General features: G+C 44.9%; 1 protein-coding gene across 6 annotated transcripts in view; it reads right to left on the reverse strand.

Moving 5' to 3' along the window:
• Nucleotides 1-17,378, reverse strand: part of C13h1orf21 (similar to human chromosome 1 open reading frame 21) — a 217,115-nt gene that overhangs the window by 117,569 nt on the left and 82,168 nt on the right. For all 6 annotated transcript variants that reach the window (NM_001433973.1, NM_001105959.2, XM_087580172.1 and 3 more), the window contains 1 exon segment: nt 9,373-9,594. In NM_001433973.1, the coding sequence (NP_001420902.1) occupies nt 9,373-9,466 (94 nt within the window). In that variant the 5' untranslated portion in view covers nt 9,467-9,594.

The following is a 17,378-nucleotide window of genomic DNA, read 5'->3' on the forward strand; positions in this document are numbered from 1 at the left end:
ACAAATAATTAAAAATCTAAAACAAAAAGGTAAGTGTCATCAGGCTAATGGATCGATTGTCCAAGTCTGTTGAATCTGACAACCGTAAGACGATGAAAACGATTCCCCCAAGTTTAATCGCAGAGGACCGATCAACAACTCTGAGAAGTCACAGCTGCGTACACAAGCACGCATGTCTTCAGGCTGCCAACAGGACGGTGGAGATTAACAGTTGGCACCCATTCACAGCTTATCATGTGTCACCAAGTAGTAGGGGAATGCTTAACACACAGGCTTCTGAGGCCCACAACTCCGTGCACAATGCTGGTTTCCTCCACGCTGCACAGAGAGGACCTAAGCCAATGAGCTCATTGGTCTGACAAGGCTATGTGTTCATGAGGAGCTCAGCAGGCTTGGAAGCCGGTTTGCCAGATTTCAGAGCCGTGTGGTGAGCATGTCTGTACTTCAACTCCACCAAAAATAACCCTAATCACCACAATAGAATCTCCAGACATCCTCACTTAACAGCCAGGGCCGAGTTAAGGCAGGCAGTTAGCAATTACTTAACCAAAGCTCCTAAGCCAAGGCTAGTTCAGATTTAATGTCCCCAACAGATAAGCTTATTCCTGAGGTGGGAATCCCCTCAGTCAGGCTGCCTTCCTCATCATACGAACAATCCCACTTCTTCAGCTACGTGACCAAGACAGGCCCTAGCTCCAGCCTCCTCCTCTCCAGCACAGACGTAATAGTGATAGCAACCGCATGTGGAAAAGACTTAGAATGTAATGCCAGAGTCCAGAAGTATGTCTCTGATGCCGTGTAATAATTTAGTGGTGAAAGCAGCAGACCTCAGCGTGGGTCTCTACATAGGAACATCAGAGACAAAAGGAAGCCAGTCCGCCAGGTGGGCGAAGTGACATGAAGGCTGCCAGGAGGTGCCCATGAAACATCCTTGGTTACGCCATCCAGGATTCCGGGAAGAAGTCACAGTTTCAAATTCTCCGATGTCATTTTGGAAGGAAACACTGAGAACTGCTAAAGGTAGAGAAATGCTCCCAGTTCCACTCCTGCTGATGAGTCACTTTCTGGAGAATTTCCCCCAGCACCACACGAGCCCTGCCTGAGCTCTGGTGCCTCACTGGAGGCTGCCAGAAGCAGCAGCACTTCGCCGCTGCCTTCCGCCAAGCCGAGCTCACCTCACTATAGCCAGAGGGAACCAGGCAGCTAGGGACAACCGACTGACTAAAGGAATCTGCTGGGACCCCTTGGAAATCCTGGGGGGCTCTGGTGGCAATCCTGGAACAGGTTCTGCCAAGTCAAAGGCTTCTTCCTGTTGGAGTCTGGCTGCCTGGAACACTGAGCAGGATATGATCCTACCTTTCACTTACAGCCATTTCCAATACCAAGAGAGCAGGCTTGTGGTACTCACTGACGAATGAAAAATCAACATTTGGGAATATTCCCTGGGAATAAATATATGTGTGTATGTGTGTGTCTGTGTGTGTGTGTGTGCGTTTTCTCTCTCTCTTTCTCTGTGTGTGTGTGTGTGTGTGCGTGCGTGTGTGTGTCTGTCTGTCTGTCTGTCTGTCTGTCTGTCTGTCTGTGTGTGATCACCTGATAATAGAGTCTGGCACACTAGAGGCCCTCTCTCCTTTCCGGCTGTTTTGAAGATAGAGGAAGGTATATGTCGCATGCTTAATATGGTGCCCAACACATTGGAGAAACAAATGTCATTGGCTACTTGGTGTGCAACAGGCAGGTTTTAGAAAACACTGATTTAATTTAGGATCTCCAAGGTCTCCAGAAGCAACTTCCCTCAGGCAGTAGAGTTTTGATTCTCAAAGGCTTTAAGTAACAAAGCAGTTAAAACTCTTGGCCAGCATGTCAGCTTTCTATAATTTATGAAGTCTGTGTGGGCTTCTAGCAAAGCTTTCCAAGCCCTTATTTGAAGCATCATGACATCTTCCAAGACCACACTAGGATATGTTTAAGGCTTTTGGTTTTGCTTTTCAGTTTCTTATTGGTAAACAGAAATTATGTGAGGTAACAGATTTTACAGTGGCCTTTCCATGCATAGGTCTATAAAGAGATTTAGTCATATCCTTTTCCTTATCTTTTCTAGTTTATCTATTTTAGTCCCTTTTTTACTTTTAAGTCTCTTTCCCTAAAATTCTGCATATGAGAGAAAAAAACACAAACTTGTCTGTGTGTAAATGGCTTTTTTTTAACATAAAGATCTCAAGTTCCATTCATTTTTCTGCACACAACCTCCTTTTGTTCTTTGTAACTAAATAGAAGGCACTGCCTGTGTAGACTACCTTTACTTTAGGCAGTCACGCCCTTCGGGGTACCTGGATGACTCCATAGCGTGGCTATTGTGGCTAGTGCCACAGCAAACATGAGTATGTGGGTTTCTCCTATTCTTCTATTCTTTTGGGTGATACATGATATATATGATATATATATATATATATATATCATATATATATGCATACACACACACACACACACACACACACACACATACACACACACATATCAGTCGAATAGCTGGATCATATGGTCGTCGTTCTAAGTTTGGTGTTTTGAAGAAACCTCCATACCGTTCGTTTCCACAGTGGCTGGTCTGATTGGCACTGTCAGGAACTCTGTTGTAAAGGTTCCTTCACCTGCCCCAATCCTTGACAGCATTTTCTGTGCCTTTCTTCTTGTCTGGTGTAAGACTGAGCACAGCGAAGTTCTGAGTTGTACTTTTGGAGGCTAATAGTGTTCATCATGTTTTCATATACTGGGCACCGGCGTTTTCTTTTATTGTTATTAATGTACATTACTTATATGAAAAAGTGGGTTCTGTGGTATTTCTATACAAGTACATGAAGTACTCTGAAAATTTTGAAACCTTCATTATCTACATTGGTGTTCCCTTATAGTTCCTAGTCCTACAGTAGTGTCTTTTTAAATATCCCACATACGGAAAACAAGTGATATTCCTGAAAGGTACCTGTTTATTTCATTCACCCTCTCTTTGATTTGATTATTGGATTACCTTTTGATGTTAGCTTGTTGAGTTCTTAGCTTCCACAACCATAACTTATCCCAATCCTAACACCTCCAGCCTCTGACATCCTGGTTTCCGGTTGTTGTTGTTGTTGGTGGTGGTGGTGGAGGAGGAAGAGGAGGAGGAGGAGGAGGAGGAGGGGGAGGGGGAGGGGGAGGAGGAGGAAGAGGAGGTGGTGGTGGTGGAGGAAGAGGAGGAAGAGGAGGAGGAAGAGGAGGAGGAGGAAGAGGAGGAGGAGGAAGAGGAAGAGGAGGTAGAGGTGGTGGTAGAGGAAGAGGAGGAGGAAGAGGTGGTGGTGGTGGAGGAAGAGGAGGAAGAGGAGGAGGAGGAAGAGGAGGTGGAGGAAGGGGAGGAGGAGGAGGAGGAAGAGGAAGAAGAGGTGGTGGTGGTGGAGGAAGAGGAGGAAGAGGAGGAGGAGGAAGAGGAGGTGGAGGAAGGGGAGGGGGAGGAGGAGGAGGTGGAGGAAGAGGAGGAGGAAGAGGAGGAAGAAGAGGTGGTGGTGGTGGAGGAAGAGGAGGAGGAAGAGGAGGAGGAGGAGGTGGTGGTGAGGAGGAGGAAGAGGAGGAAGAAGAGGTGGTGGTGGTAGAGGAAGAGGAGGAGGAAGAGGAGGAGGAGGAAGAGGAGGTGGTGGTGAGGAGGAGGTGGTGGTAGAGGAGGAGGAGGAGGAGAAGGAGGAGGAAGGAGGAGGAGGAGGAGGAGGAGGAAGGAAGAGGAGGAAGAGGAGGAGGAGGTGGTGGTGGTGGAGGAGGAGGTGGTGGTGGAGGAGGAGGTGGTGGTGGTGAGGAGGAGGAGGAGGAGGAGGAGGAGGAGGAGGTGGTGGTGGTGAGGAGGAGGAGGAGGAGGTGGTGGTGGTATGGAGGAAGAGGAGGAAGAGGAGGAGGAAGAGGAGGAGGAAGAGGAGGAGGAGGAGGAGGAAGAGGAGGAGGAGGAGGAGGAGGAGGAGGAGGTGGTGGTTTTTGATACAGAGTCTCATTATGTAGCTTTGCCAGTCCTAGAACTCAGTACGTAGACCAGCCTGGCCTCAAGCTCAGAGATCCACCCGTCTCTCCCTTTCAAATGCTGGAATTAAAGGGAGGTGCCGCCATGCCTAAACTGGCTTCTTAGCATTCCTAGTGGCTGCATTAAGAAAACAGCAGGTGCAAGTAATTTTAATAATACAGTTTATTTAATCTGATGGACCCGAATCACCATTTGAATATATGATCGATAGTGATGAATGAGCTATTTCATGTTATTTTCCACATTAGTCTCTTCATTTATTACAAAATGGAAAAGTATCTCAGGCCCGGCCACATCATCAGAATCACATGTGGCTAATGGCTACGGCCCCACACAGAGACACATTATCCTCTCTGTAATTATCTTATGAGCAAAGTGTCCTTAATGAATCTTCACTTTGTGCAATCAAAATTATGAGAGATACACAATGAATTATTACTTTGCCTCCCACTGCTCTGCAATTCTGAATACACCGGGAGCAGCCTATCATTTAATCTTCAACATGGCCCTGACAAATTGGTCCCTACAATTTAAACAGGTAGCCGTGGATGCCATATTCCAATGCATGGACTGTCAAGCATGAGAATATAACTAAGTCCACGTGAGGGATAGCAGCCGGGTTCCGGTTGCTTGCCGGCTGCTTGGCCTTACAATATCATCCAGAAGACTTGGACTGCAATCGTCCATGCATCTCTATTTAAAGGGCTGGTGGAAACATCGGGTGCTCCTTAAACCAAACTCAGCAGCGGTCAGAGCCAGTTTAGTTACAAAGTGGGGAGGGAAGGGTCAGCGTTCAACCTGATCTCTGGCCATCCCCTCTTCATCCTGCGCTTAGCTTTCTGGAAACCTGGGTCCTCTAAAGACCGTGCATCTCCTACCCACAGCTTGCTAACCAGCTTATAAGAGAGATCATACCCATCAACAAAAACACACATGCGTAGGACAGATAAAACTGGGCTGAGGAGACAGAGAAGCTTTGCAGTCCTCAGAAAAGGCTCGCCCAACAGTCGACCCTTGATATAGCATTTGAGGAGATGAAGGCATTAGAGACGACACTGGGCAGCCTTCCCCACATGGATGAGAGCAGCTGCTTGCAAAGTTAGGCAACTCTATGGGAAGAGAGAACTGTAGCAGGGGCCGGAGGCCATTTTGGACAGTAGAGTACTGTTGTGTGTGTATGTGGCTCTCGCCGGTGTGCTTTGCTCGATGGTGATTTCAGAGCCCCAGCCAATCCAGCACCACCTCGGATGCTGTGTGACAGTGAGTCGTTCTCATCTCCTTGAGGGCTCTCTACCTCTCTTTGAAAAAAGGGCTCCCAGGAGATCCACCAAAGAGAAACAATGTATCAACGCTGCATCATGACGCTGACTTGGAGGTCATTTACTGCACAGATACAGAGCACTGACCCCCTGTGTGACAGGATGTTAAATGGCTAATAACAAGCAGACAGTTATCTTGTACTGTCTGTGGTGACAATGGGATAGGAGACCTTCTTCTTGCAAACTAGTTCAAACAGAGAGACAGAAGCAGGGTGCACCTTGTCATATTTAAGCTGCAGCACCCAGCAACATATGGGTGTTTACTTCAACACTGAGTTCTGGGAATTCTACTGCCTAACCCTAGGAAGGAATCTCTGGTGACGGGTGAAGGTTTGCTCACCTTTGTGTTTCTGCTTTACTTAACATTATACTACAAACTTGTAAATATGTAACCGGAACTGACCAGATGATTAATAGTGGGGTAAATAAAGCTTCAGCATTAGGGAGATGTTAAAAACAACAACAGCCGCTTCTTTATCTGTACTTCTTAGATTTGAACGGCACGGGTGCACAGAGCTAGCAGGAACTATGTAGACCTGGAATAGTTGGATGCCCCAAATTCTAGCTGCTCCCTGCATGCACATCCTTGCTACGAATGCAATACTACGGTCAGCACGCACTTCTCCCTCTTGATTCTGGGCCTCTGCCATCTGCTTTGTCTAGTGAGGTGTGACGCAGGATAACTGTCCCTAGAGACCGCCTATCTGTGCGGTTCACAGTCTCGCAGTCTTAGGAAGGAGACTTTGCCCTCAGTGGCATGCGGTGTACAGGACCAGGAGGGTGAGGGAGGGGTTAAATGGCACCCAGCTGACTCAGCGATAAAACCAGCTCTGGCTGTTGCACCCCACCGAGAGTCTACCCAGCAACAGCTGACTAGCTGACTACAAACACTGTATACTAGTATCACCCACTGTAATTTAATATGCCTTTCCTACGATTTAACCCTGACTTGGATTTCTTCACTTATATTTTATGCTCCATTCAAGCTGGACTCTTTCTAATTCTTGAATATGTCTCGTATTACTTCAAGCCTTTCCTTACCCAGCTCTCTCCTAGATCTTATATCCAACAAGTTCAGACGCTTCCAGGCCGGGTTTACCTGCCACCTCTATAATGAATCCACTCACACAGGCTGCCTGGTTGCTGGCCGAGTCTCTGTGAGCCACTGTGAGTCCCTAGGCCCTTTGCACAAATGTCATAGTTGTGCAGCTTGGCCTTCTTGTGGGACTCCTAACAGCAGGTGCAGGGGCTTGTCCAATGCTGTTGCTTGCCCTTGGGGCTCCTTCCTCCTACCCGGCTGCCTCATCGCTCCTTAAGAGGAGAGGAGATGCAAAGTGATGTGCCACGGCTGCCTGATAGCCATAGGAGGGAGGACTGCCATTTTCTGAAAAGAAATGGAGGAAGATTGGATGTGGCAGCTGGGGCTAAGGAGTGAGAGGAAGGACTAGGAGAAAAAGAGGGAGAGAATTGTGGTCAAGAAGTAAATATATCTATGTATAATATATAAATTATGTATATATGTGTGTGTATGTGTGTATACACTTAGATATATGGAGAATATATATACATATATATATATAGAGAGAGAGAGAGAAAGAGAGAGAGGAGGGAGAAGGAATATACATATACATATGTATATTTACTTCATTCCCCATATATATAAACATATACACATATGTGATATATATATATGTATACACATATGTATACACATATGTGTGTATATATATATATATATATATATATATAGAGAGAGAGAGAGAGAGAGAGAGAGAGAGAGAGTGTGTGTGTGTGTGTGTGTGTGTGTCTATGGGAGAAAATAATTCATTCTGATTCTGCCTTTAAAGTTACTATGATAGGTATCTTCTGCTATTTGGTTTATTTTGTCTCACAACACTTCCTCATCCTCCTACAAAGTCTTGGATAGCAAGAGCTATGCAATATTTGCCTCTGTAATCTCCATGATGTTTCGCAAAAGGCCTTAAACGCTATCCTGCAATGGGAGCATGGGACGGTGGTGAACCAGGACCCCAGATACGCGGGTACTGACGCAGAATGGCTGGGCAGCTTGGAAGCAGCCAGCTTTTTGTGATTCAGCCTCTACATATGCAAATTGAGACAGCACATATTTCACAGGATTGTTGTGAAAATCCAACATGAAGATGAATGCGAATGCCTCCCGGTATTGACATATGGTAACAGCTCCTGCTGGAGTAGCTCCACCATGAAAGTGATCATGACAGACCATCGCCAAGGCTAGTTTAAAAATGTCTTTGATGACGGATCATTTCCTCTCAGATGTAAAGTTTGAAAGGGTCACAGTAATGACTCCAGCTCCAATTAGCTGTTTTCCCATTCGGTGAGGTTTCAGTGAGCTGGTATCTGGCTTTATGAAGATGCTCAAATATCCATTATTTTCCCGTATCCTTTAAATCCTCCAGGCAGTTACCACAACAAATTTGTTATAGGAATAAAACTTCTCATTCATTAGAGAACATGGCAATGCAACAGTAGGAATCCCAGTTCAAGAACAATCATTACAGTGAATCGAAGGCCAGGGTTGGGGACATGGCTCAGTCAGTTTAGAGCTTGCTTTACAGCATGAAGACCTGAGTCTTGTTCTCCATAACTCATACCAAAAGGCCAAGCTTGGTGGCACAAGCCTATACTCCTAGCACTGGGGAGACATGGAGACAGGCCAGATCCCTGGAACTTGCCCAGCCAGTGAGACACTCATTCAAACAAACAAACAAACAAACAAACAAAACTACCCAAGGTGGACTGCGCTTAAGTGTAGGCATCTAAGATCATCCTCTGGTCTCCACACACATGCACACACTTTCAGGTATGTGCACCCATGCACAGCTAGACACTGTACAACTGACAACACTGAGAGTGACTGGGGACTGGGGGATGTGACTTTTACACATACACTCCCTCACAGGCATGTGTGCACGCATACATACACTCACAGCTAGGCATCGTACAAGGGACAGCACTGTTTGAGTAACTGGGGATGAGAGAACTCTTGGTGAGATTCCTTACCCAGCAAGAAAGGAAACGGTGTTGTTTGTTACTTTTTTTTTTTTTTTTTCGGAGCTGGGGACCGAACCCAGGGCCTTGCGCTCACTAGGCAAGTGCTCTACCGCTGAGCTAAATCCTCAACCCCTGTTTGTTACTTTTTTAATGTATATTTTCAGGCAGTGGACTTTTCTGTTAAAGTCATTTAACCAAACCTGCTCCATGTGCCCTATATTATAACCAGAATATACACACTCCATCAAGAAGAAATTGATCTTTCGAAGGACAAACCCAAAGTCAAGAAGCTCAAAATTCAGTAAGTGGCTAGGAAGGTAATGCCCCAGAGTGACCTAGGCTTGGTGAGCCTCTGTGGGGAGGGGTTTGTGGTTCAATGGAGGCCACAGGCTGACTGAAGGGGCAAACAGAACACTATTCTGTTGATTTCCCAGAAATGAAGACCCAGAGTTGTGAGAGCTACTGAAGACATCTGAGTGTTAGTTGTGAAGCAGCTTGGTGTTTAAAAGCTGCCTTTTTTGTTTTTTTAATTATTTGGGCTTAGGGAAGAGGCAATTTGTGTGACCTTTGCACTAAGTATACTGAAATTATCCTCCGCTGAAGTATTAAATATGGATTCACTCTATTAACTCTAGAACACACCCGCCTTTCCATTCACAAACCTCCCTTCGCCGCACTTTGGGCCCATGTTTTCAGCTGTCGCCCCTGAGGACACGCATCCTTGCCTGATACCTCGACGACTTGAGCCTCCCTAGTTCTCTAGGTGGAGGTGACATAAAACCTCTCTGACTGTCTCCAAGCCTCCCTGGATACTAATGACATCGACTGAGAAGAGGAAGGGACTGCACTGACGCCGCCCATTCTCACCCATCTCTGACCCAACAGCAGAAGGCACGGATCGGTCTGGTCACTTCCTGTCGCCAGAGGGCCTGGCCCAGAACCCACCAGGCCGGGCCGGGAGGAAAGCATGGGAACACTCACCGCCAAACACATCCCCGTTCTGGTAGCTCTTCCCTTTCTGTGCTTCCTCCTCGTTTTGAACAGTAGCAACATGCTTGGCAGAGGCACAGCCCATAGCTCATTCAGTCAGCTTCAGCTGGGCTGAACTGCAAATCATCTCTACAGGCGCGGGGACATTGTTTTCTCTCTCTTCAAGCACAGAGGAAATCCACCTTGTGGTGGTGCTGGCAACAGGGTGTGCACCTGCAAGAAGAGAAAGCTGGGGTCAGAAAGGAAGACTGCACACCTGGTATTGCAGCCCAGGGGTAGTGGCTGGCCGCCATTCCATAGCCCAATCCCTGCCTTCCTCACTCCAATCCCTGCCTTCCTCACTCAGTACAGTGTGGTGGGCATCCCCTCTTGATCCATGCTCAGACAGCAACCCAGGAAGGCATGCTGCATATGCCGCACGCTGGGAAGGAACCATTTTCAAGAGAGGGACAGAGCCCTCCAGGAATGAGAATGACTGGGTGTCACACAGCATCCAAGGTGCTTACGGACTGGCTGGCCTTCTGGAATCGCCAGCAAGCAGAGCGCACTGGCGAGGGCCACACTGTACCTTGCTGCACCTCTAGCTGCAGGCCAACGCTAGGTTTTATCTGACTCAGGAGACCGCCTTTCTTCCCAAGACGGTGCCATGGGCTCGGTTATGCATCTGGAGTTGGCCTGAGTCAAGAATTAGACTGGCTGTGCTCACTCTCCGTTTTAAGGATTGAATTGTACATGTAGGACGATGGAGAAAAGCAGAGCTCAGCCAGCCTGTCTAGTCCCCGGCATGGCTTGTAGGTGAACTTGTCTCTCATAAAGGCATAGAACTGCTTATGAAAAAACCACTCAGAGCTGCCCCTCGTTCTGACGGAAGTGAGACTGCCTGCCCTGCCACAGGGAAGGTGGCTGCTCAGTGCACTCAGACACTGTTGCTTGTTTTGGCTGGGTTTTGTCATCTGTCCCATCCAGCCACTCCAGCCCTGTAAATGAGGTACTACAGCCTACAAGCTATCCCTGCTGAAATACGGCTCTTATCCAGCCCTCTGCCTACATCCACCCATTATCCACGTAACCCTCGGCTCCTCGAGGCCCCGGCAAAACCGAGGAAACGGCGTCCTTTACCCTCCCCAGCATCCACGTCCTGCCAGCACCATCCCCATCCTTGCTATGAACAGTCCAGCCTGCCAAGTCTTGCAGAGGGCACTACCAAAACATGACCTGTAAGCTTCACCTTTCTCCAGGACTGCTGGCCCCTAAGCCCTTCCTGGAACGCAAAGGATATCAATGGATATAGACATCTGATCATGTAAGCCATAACCTCAGCCAAGAACACCTTCTCAACAACCCAGTTAATGTAACGAACAAGATTAAATTCAAAGGTCATGATGCAAAACCAGTCCACGCAAACATGAGCTACAGTGAAACTATGACCACAACATGAGCTACCTCATGTATATAATAGTGCGGTTCATTCTCTTGTCACTGATCATGAGGAGAAAGTATAAAGGTGCTCGGAGAAACATTACAGACCGTGATGCTCTGTCTCCTAGAGGGTTAATGCTAACACCTCCTTCACACACCAGGGGACCTTAAATGAACACATTTCATTCTTTTAAGACTATACAGAATCTGGGCTTCTGGACGTACACACTAACCCTCACACACGCAAGCTACTTCATTACTTAGCAGAAATGTCTCTGAAACAACTCTACTTCCCAGGAGCCTGACAGGGTAGAGCTGCTGACAGTAAAAAAAAAAGCGCACGCACGCACGCACAAGGCTGTGGCCGAATCTCTGGCAACGTACGATTCGAAAGAGCAGCCCACATGCTGACTGGGCAGCAGCAGCAGCGACTAGACAGAGGAAGTGGTATTTCTTCGGGGGTAGTAAGGATCTGGTAGAAGCTGGCCAGTCTGAGAACGCGGCGACCGCGTGCAGACGTGAGGAGCAGATGAACTAAGGCCTGGGCTGGGGAAAGACAGAGCACATTTGTGTGCTTGCTCCAGAAGGGTCAGGGCAGGAGGAGGCCAGCACAGTTAGTGCTGTGTGAAGATCCCGGAGAAGGCGTGGCTTGCCGCCTCCACCCGACTTAATAAAGTGAGCATCATACGTCATAGGACAGTAGGACGGCTATGCCCTGCCTTCTTTGTTTAGTCTCTGAAAAACCACCATAGAAACAAGAGATAAGGAGATGAGAAATCCTCCCCAGGCTGCAGCAGCTAAGAGTTCTTGCAGTCCCTTGCCCAGCCATTGCGGCTGAGGTTTCTGGACTCTGCCAGCCCCTTCTCAGCCTGGCATCAGCCCTGTCCTCAGCTCAGCAGCAGAGGAGGAGGTCACAGGTGTGGATGGATGCCCCTTCCTTTCCAAGAAGGAAGTCTACGAGCAAACCACCTCACACGGGCATGGGGGAGACAAACCACACAGACCGAAACCTCTCTCTGTGCCTCTCGCCACCTCTTCAGAATCAAGTGAAAACAAAAAGAGAAATGTACTAACACAATCACTGGGGTTCTCACCACGTCCTCCCCAGTCACCTCAGGTGTTCCGCTTTGCTCTCTGTTCCAACTTCACATTTGAAATTTCATGCTTCCCGTGTGGTTTCTTTCAAAGACTTCTGAAGCCTTACTCTTGTCCAGGTGTGAATGTTTGAGACCCTCACCAGATGGAAATGGAGCAGTACCAACATGGCACATAACCATGCTTCTCCTTATACACATATTTACAACGAAAATCACTTTACAGATTAGCCACTGTAAGCAAGAGACGGTGAATACTAGTAAGTGGGAACCAGGATACCGCGCAGAAGCTCATGGGAACCTGTTGTTCTCTACAGAACGAGTCAGGACTCTTAGGATCTTCGTGGACTTCAAGTAACTGAAACCATGGATACTGAGACCACAGGTGAGAAGAGACCTCTGTAACGTGGGGAGCTGACAGGAGTAACCTCCTGACCCCGAGTAGCATTAAGGTGTTCCTCACTCTTCAGAGCTGTGCTCACATTCAAAATGCAGTAGGACGTAAAGAGTTAAAGTTATGTGGAAAACAAACGAACGTATTGCTTCAGGCTGACAAAGACAAAACATGCCAGATGGTTCTTAAAAGGAGACCTATGTTAGTCGAGTATAGAGTGAGTGAGGGTCAGGTTAACAAGGATACTGAACATAATTTGTATTCATTCAAATGATTTTATAAGGCGTTTTTCAGTTTAGTTATATATGAATGTCCACTATATACATAACATATACACATTATATAATATATACATGTTACATATGTTATATATTATATATATTATATTATGTAATATGCATTATATATTATGTGTGTTATATCATATATTATATATAATATATACCTACATAGTATATATGCATTATATATTATATGTGTTATATATGTATATATATTATATGTGTTACATATCATATACAACATTATATATTATGTGATATATTATATACGTTATATGTTATATACATATGTATGTTATATATTATATACATTATATATGATATGATATATAATGTGTTATATATGTTATATATCATATATGTTATATATAATATACTATATACATATACTATATACTATATAGTATATAATATACTATATACATATACTATATACTATATAGTATATAATATACTATATACATATACTATATACTATAACAACTCCTTTGAACTGTACTTATACTATAATAGATAATATATATTGTATATAGAGAGTATTCAGTATGTATCACACAGGGAGGGGGGAAGGTAGAGGAAAAGAGGGGCGAGAGAGACCTTGAACTCCTGGGCTCAAGCGATCTTCCTGTTTCAGCCTCTCCCTAGATGGAACTGAGGGCTTGTGTCACCACATCCAGTTAATTACGCTTTAATAAGCACTGTCCCTCAGTAGGAACTGGCTCTCCATCACCAGTCCGTGTGCAGTTTATTTCTGAAATAACACTATAGCTTACAGCATTATTTTGATTTTAAAAGTGACATTTTCAAGTTTTACAAGCATACTGAAAATATATTTTAATAAGTTTACCCCTTTGATGGTACTGGAGTCATTTGAGGGGCACACCTCTAATTTGTAAAGTTAATCATGCACGGATCACAGAGGAAAAGTTTTGAATATGTCACAAGCACTTGTCCAATCATTCAATCATTTAATTAGCAGACGTTAATTGAAAACTCCTTAGTAATAGACTGTGATTGGTAGGTACCAAGCACACGGTGGTAAGCAAGATGAAATATGATTTTCCTCTCTGCCCCCACAGAATATAAATGATCAGTGGAGGAGGCAATTAGACCAGCTTCACAGCAGTGTGGTCCAGGCTTCTGCAGATTGAAAACAGGATGACAGGGCGTTCACCTCACAGGCACCTGACTCAGCTTTGAGAAAGTGAGCCTAGGGAGGTGCTGGGGTTGAGACCAGACCACAACTGAAGAACCATCATTAAAACGCCTTTGAACTGCAAAACACACTAACCTTTTATACCAGTGTCGAATGTCAAAGTTTCATCTCCACTTACTCTCAGTCAACTTAAGATATCTTTCTGAGAGGACATTAGAAACTTCTCCCTAAGAGGGCTCGGATCACCTGCTCAGGAGAACTCCCCTTTGGTTCACATAAACATCAGCTTCCTTTCGGCTTCCACCTTTCTTTCAGTTTTGCTTGAGTTCCTTCCCAGCCCCCACAGCACTCAGAGGCAAGGCTCTGGTGCAAACATTTTCACACATCGTTATTAACAGCGAGCTATGGCTTGAAGTTGCGGATCACAGTGTGAGAACTGAACTGAAGCACCTCTTTGAAGTTTGATGGACACTTCTAAAACTGACTCACTCACAGGTTCATATGGTTTTAAGCAAGCTATGAGACAGGGCCATCAAGCGTCTCAGAAAACACAGAGTCAAATTAATTGCTTATGGCTTTGTGTATAACTCTCTTCAAATGACTGAGGGGGGAGGGTTCATATCATCTATAATGTCCTCAAAATGTGGGCACCACAATACCATGACCTAACCTAATTCAATGCCATTTTTATAGACCATTTCCATAATTTTTATAAAATCCATTAGCAAATGTATGAATCTAATTCGGTTTTTTTTTTAATGAAGGACTTTAAAAGTGTGTGAGCCTGCATGTGCATCCTCTCCCCATATCATGTTTCAAAGTCCTCCAAGTTCTCCACACTAACTCACGGCACGCCGTGGAAAATCCCACCCGTATGCATGCACGAATTTTATACACATACCCATCACAAGGAAAAATTAGGAGAAGCAGGGTTTCATTTTTCAAAAAAAAAATCACTTTCATAAAACTTAAAACTAGAACAAAAAAAAAACTATTTTTGAGGACAGTCCAAGAGATAAATAACCCCTTTGTTTAAACAAAAGGGCTACAGTGAAAGATTTTTGATTACATAATGTTATAGGTAACTTTACCTTGTACCAATCAATCAAAGACCTTTTCATTTTGGACAGGAACGCCAAAATATTTGAGATAATATTCTTGTGAAGAAAAACACCTCTGGAAAAAAAAAGTGAATTAAAAAAAAATGAGGGGCTGGGGATTTAGCTCAGTGGTAGAGCGCTTTCCTAGGAAGCGCAAGGCCCTGGGTTCGGTCCCCAGCTCCAAAAAAAAGAACCAAAAAAAAAAAAAAAAAAAAAAAAAAGATAAACCTCATAAAGAAACTGAAGCCAGGAAAGAACATGGACATGAAGGTCCACACGAGCCTTGCAGGACTGGAGAGAAATCAAATTCTGACTGCAATGGGCACACAGAGAGCTATGAAGACAGCAGTTAAGGCAAGGGTGTAGCTGCATTATTAACAGACCAGAGTGAAGTGGCCCCTTTTGTACTTCTGATTAAAAAGGGAAGCCAAGACAAGAATGACTTCCATTTATTGAAGAGATATATCTAAGCTCCATAAAGAAATGTATATATATGTGTATATATATATGTATATATATGTGTGTATGTATAAATAACTAATCATACACATATACATGTATATATGTATGTATAAATAACTAATCGGTCTGCTGGCCCATCTGCTATGTTTCTCAGTAATGATTGTTAATACACAGCCCACTGGAAGGGGAGAAGAAAGAAAACTTAAAAGTGATTTCTAGGGGTTGGGGATTTGGCTCAGTGGTAGAGCGCTTGCCCAGCAAGTGCAAGGCCCTGGGTTCGGTTCCCAGCTCCGGAAAAAAAAAAAAAGAAAAAAAAAGTGATTTCTAATCTATCAGTGTCCTTGGGCTACTGTTAACACCTCTTCATCCTTCAGTGTGGCTGCTAAAAATACAGAGATGCCACATTTGACACGAAGGTATCTGGAAGTCAAGCATCACAGACTGTCCTCATCCCTCTGCTCACACGCATTCGGTATCGTGACGATCAACAATACGCTATTAACTCCGAAGGCACATGGATTGGGGCTTCTGTTTTCTTAATGGGAGAACTCACACCTCTAAAACGAACAGTCAGACAGAGGAGTCTCAGAGAATTATGGTAGCAGCAGGCCTTATGCGAGCCGCTTTTCTGTGGGACTCTGCAATTGAGGCAGAGAGACAAGGTGGGGACTGGAAAGTGTAGATAGACATGAAGCTCAACAACTCCGGTCTCTGCCATCACAGGCCTGCCTTTGGACCGAGGCTGGCTTTCATACAGCCAAGCTCCATTCTGTGGCCTACCTGACCTAAGGCACAAGGAAAAGGGTAAAGCAACCAGTCGGGAAAAACCTTCCTCTCACCTAGATTCAATTCATGCACACAGTGGTTTGTTTGTTTTCATTTTGTCTTGTTTTAAAACACTTTCTCCATTAGCAGATGCTTGTAAGTCTAAACAGCCTGGACGCTTCTCAGAAGTACTCCAAGGTAGTAGTATACAGAAATATCAGTATTGTTACTGATAACGTGTGGCCCATGGATGATGGCGCCCATGGGTGATGGCTTCAATGTGCAAGAATTGAACAATCCTGGCTTTCATGAATAAAATTAATTCTTGCAAGGCTTCTTGTAAGGAATTGGTTAGGAAAAAACTCCAGGAGTGAGTTATACCATGCCTTAAAACTCTGTTGTTGTGTTACCTACATACTGGTATATCAAAGTCCGTGAGTAATAGATGTGGCTTCTGGGAAGGTAGGCAGACAAACAGATTTTGGTTAAAACCACGCACCTACAGTCGTATGGACTCTCAAAAGTGTTGCTGAAGACCCAAGTTCAGTTCTGAGCGCCCATACTAGCTTAAAAATGCCTTTAACTCTGGTTCCAGGGAGGGTCCAATTCATTTGACCTCTGCAGGCCGCCCCATGCACCTCCCCCCTCCTCTTTCTCATACACACATATGCGTAAATAAAAATAAACCAAATTCTAAAAGAATTAAACCAAACAAGGATGAAACAGAAACAAATGTCTCTCTATAACTTAGAAATATAAAAGACTACAAGGATTTTATTTGAGAACTTAATTTGGCATTGATATTTGAGAGACGATATATTTAATATGGCCGGAATTAGTATTACTTTTAATAAAATAGGAACACTAAAAAAGATCTTAGTCCTACAATTTTCAAAACAGTTTTCCTAAAAATATAAACATACACCCCTCTTCCCTCCCAAAATAACTTTCTTCTTCCTTCTAGTCCCTGGACCAAAATAAATGAAATTCCCCACAAGAGGCTGGTGTTTCCTTTGGCCTAAGGGCTCTCATTCTAGGATCTCAGGCATGTGTGGTTGTAAGAGCCACTGGCTCTCTGACCCCAGCTGCTTTGTGAAATTCTCGCTGAAACATCTCTACAGGAAAGCCTAGGCTACCTCAAATTCTGTCTTCTGGAGTCGTCACACTTTCTCTAGAGAGTGTCGTTTGTGATTTGAAAGGGCCTTGAGAAAGCTTGGAGAATGTAAACAGATAAAATGTCCTCACGTGGGGAAGATGTTCCTCTCAGAGACACGAGGTAGAAAATTGCACCCAGTATCTCTGGGAAAGGATGTGCAGGCAATGTTC

The sequence above is a fragment of the Rattus norvegicus genome, chromosome 13 (genome assembly GCF_021556685.1).
Source record: "Rattus norvegicus strain SHRSP/BbbUtx chromosome 13, alternate assembly SHRSP_T2T, whole genome shotgun sequence".
NCBI lineage: Eukaryota > Metazoa > Chordata > Mammalia > Rodentia > Muridae > Rattus > Rattus norvegicus.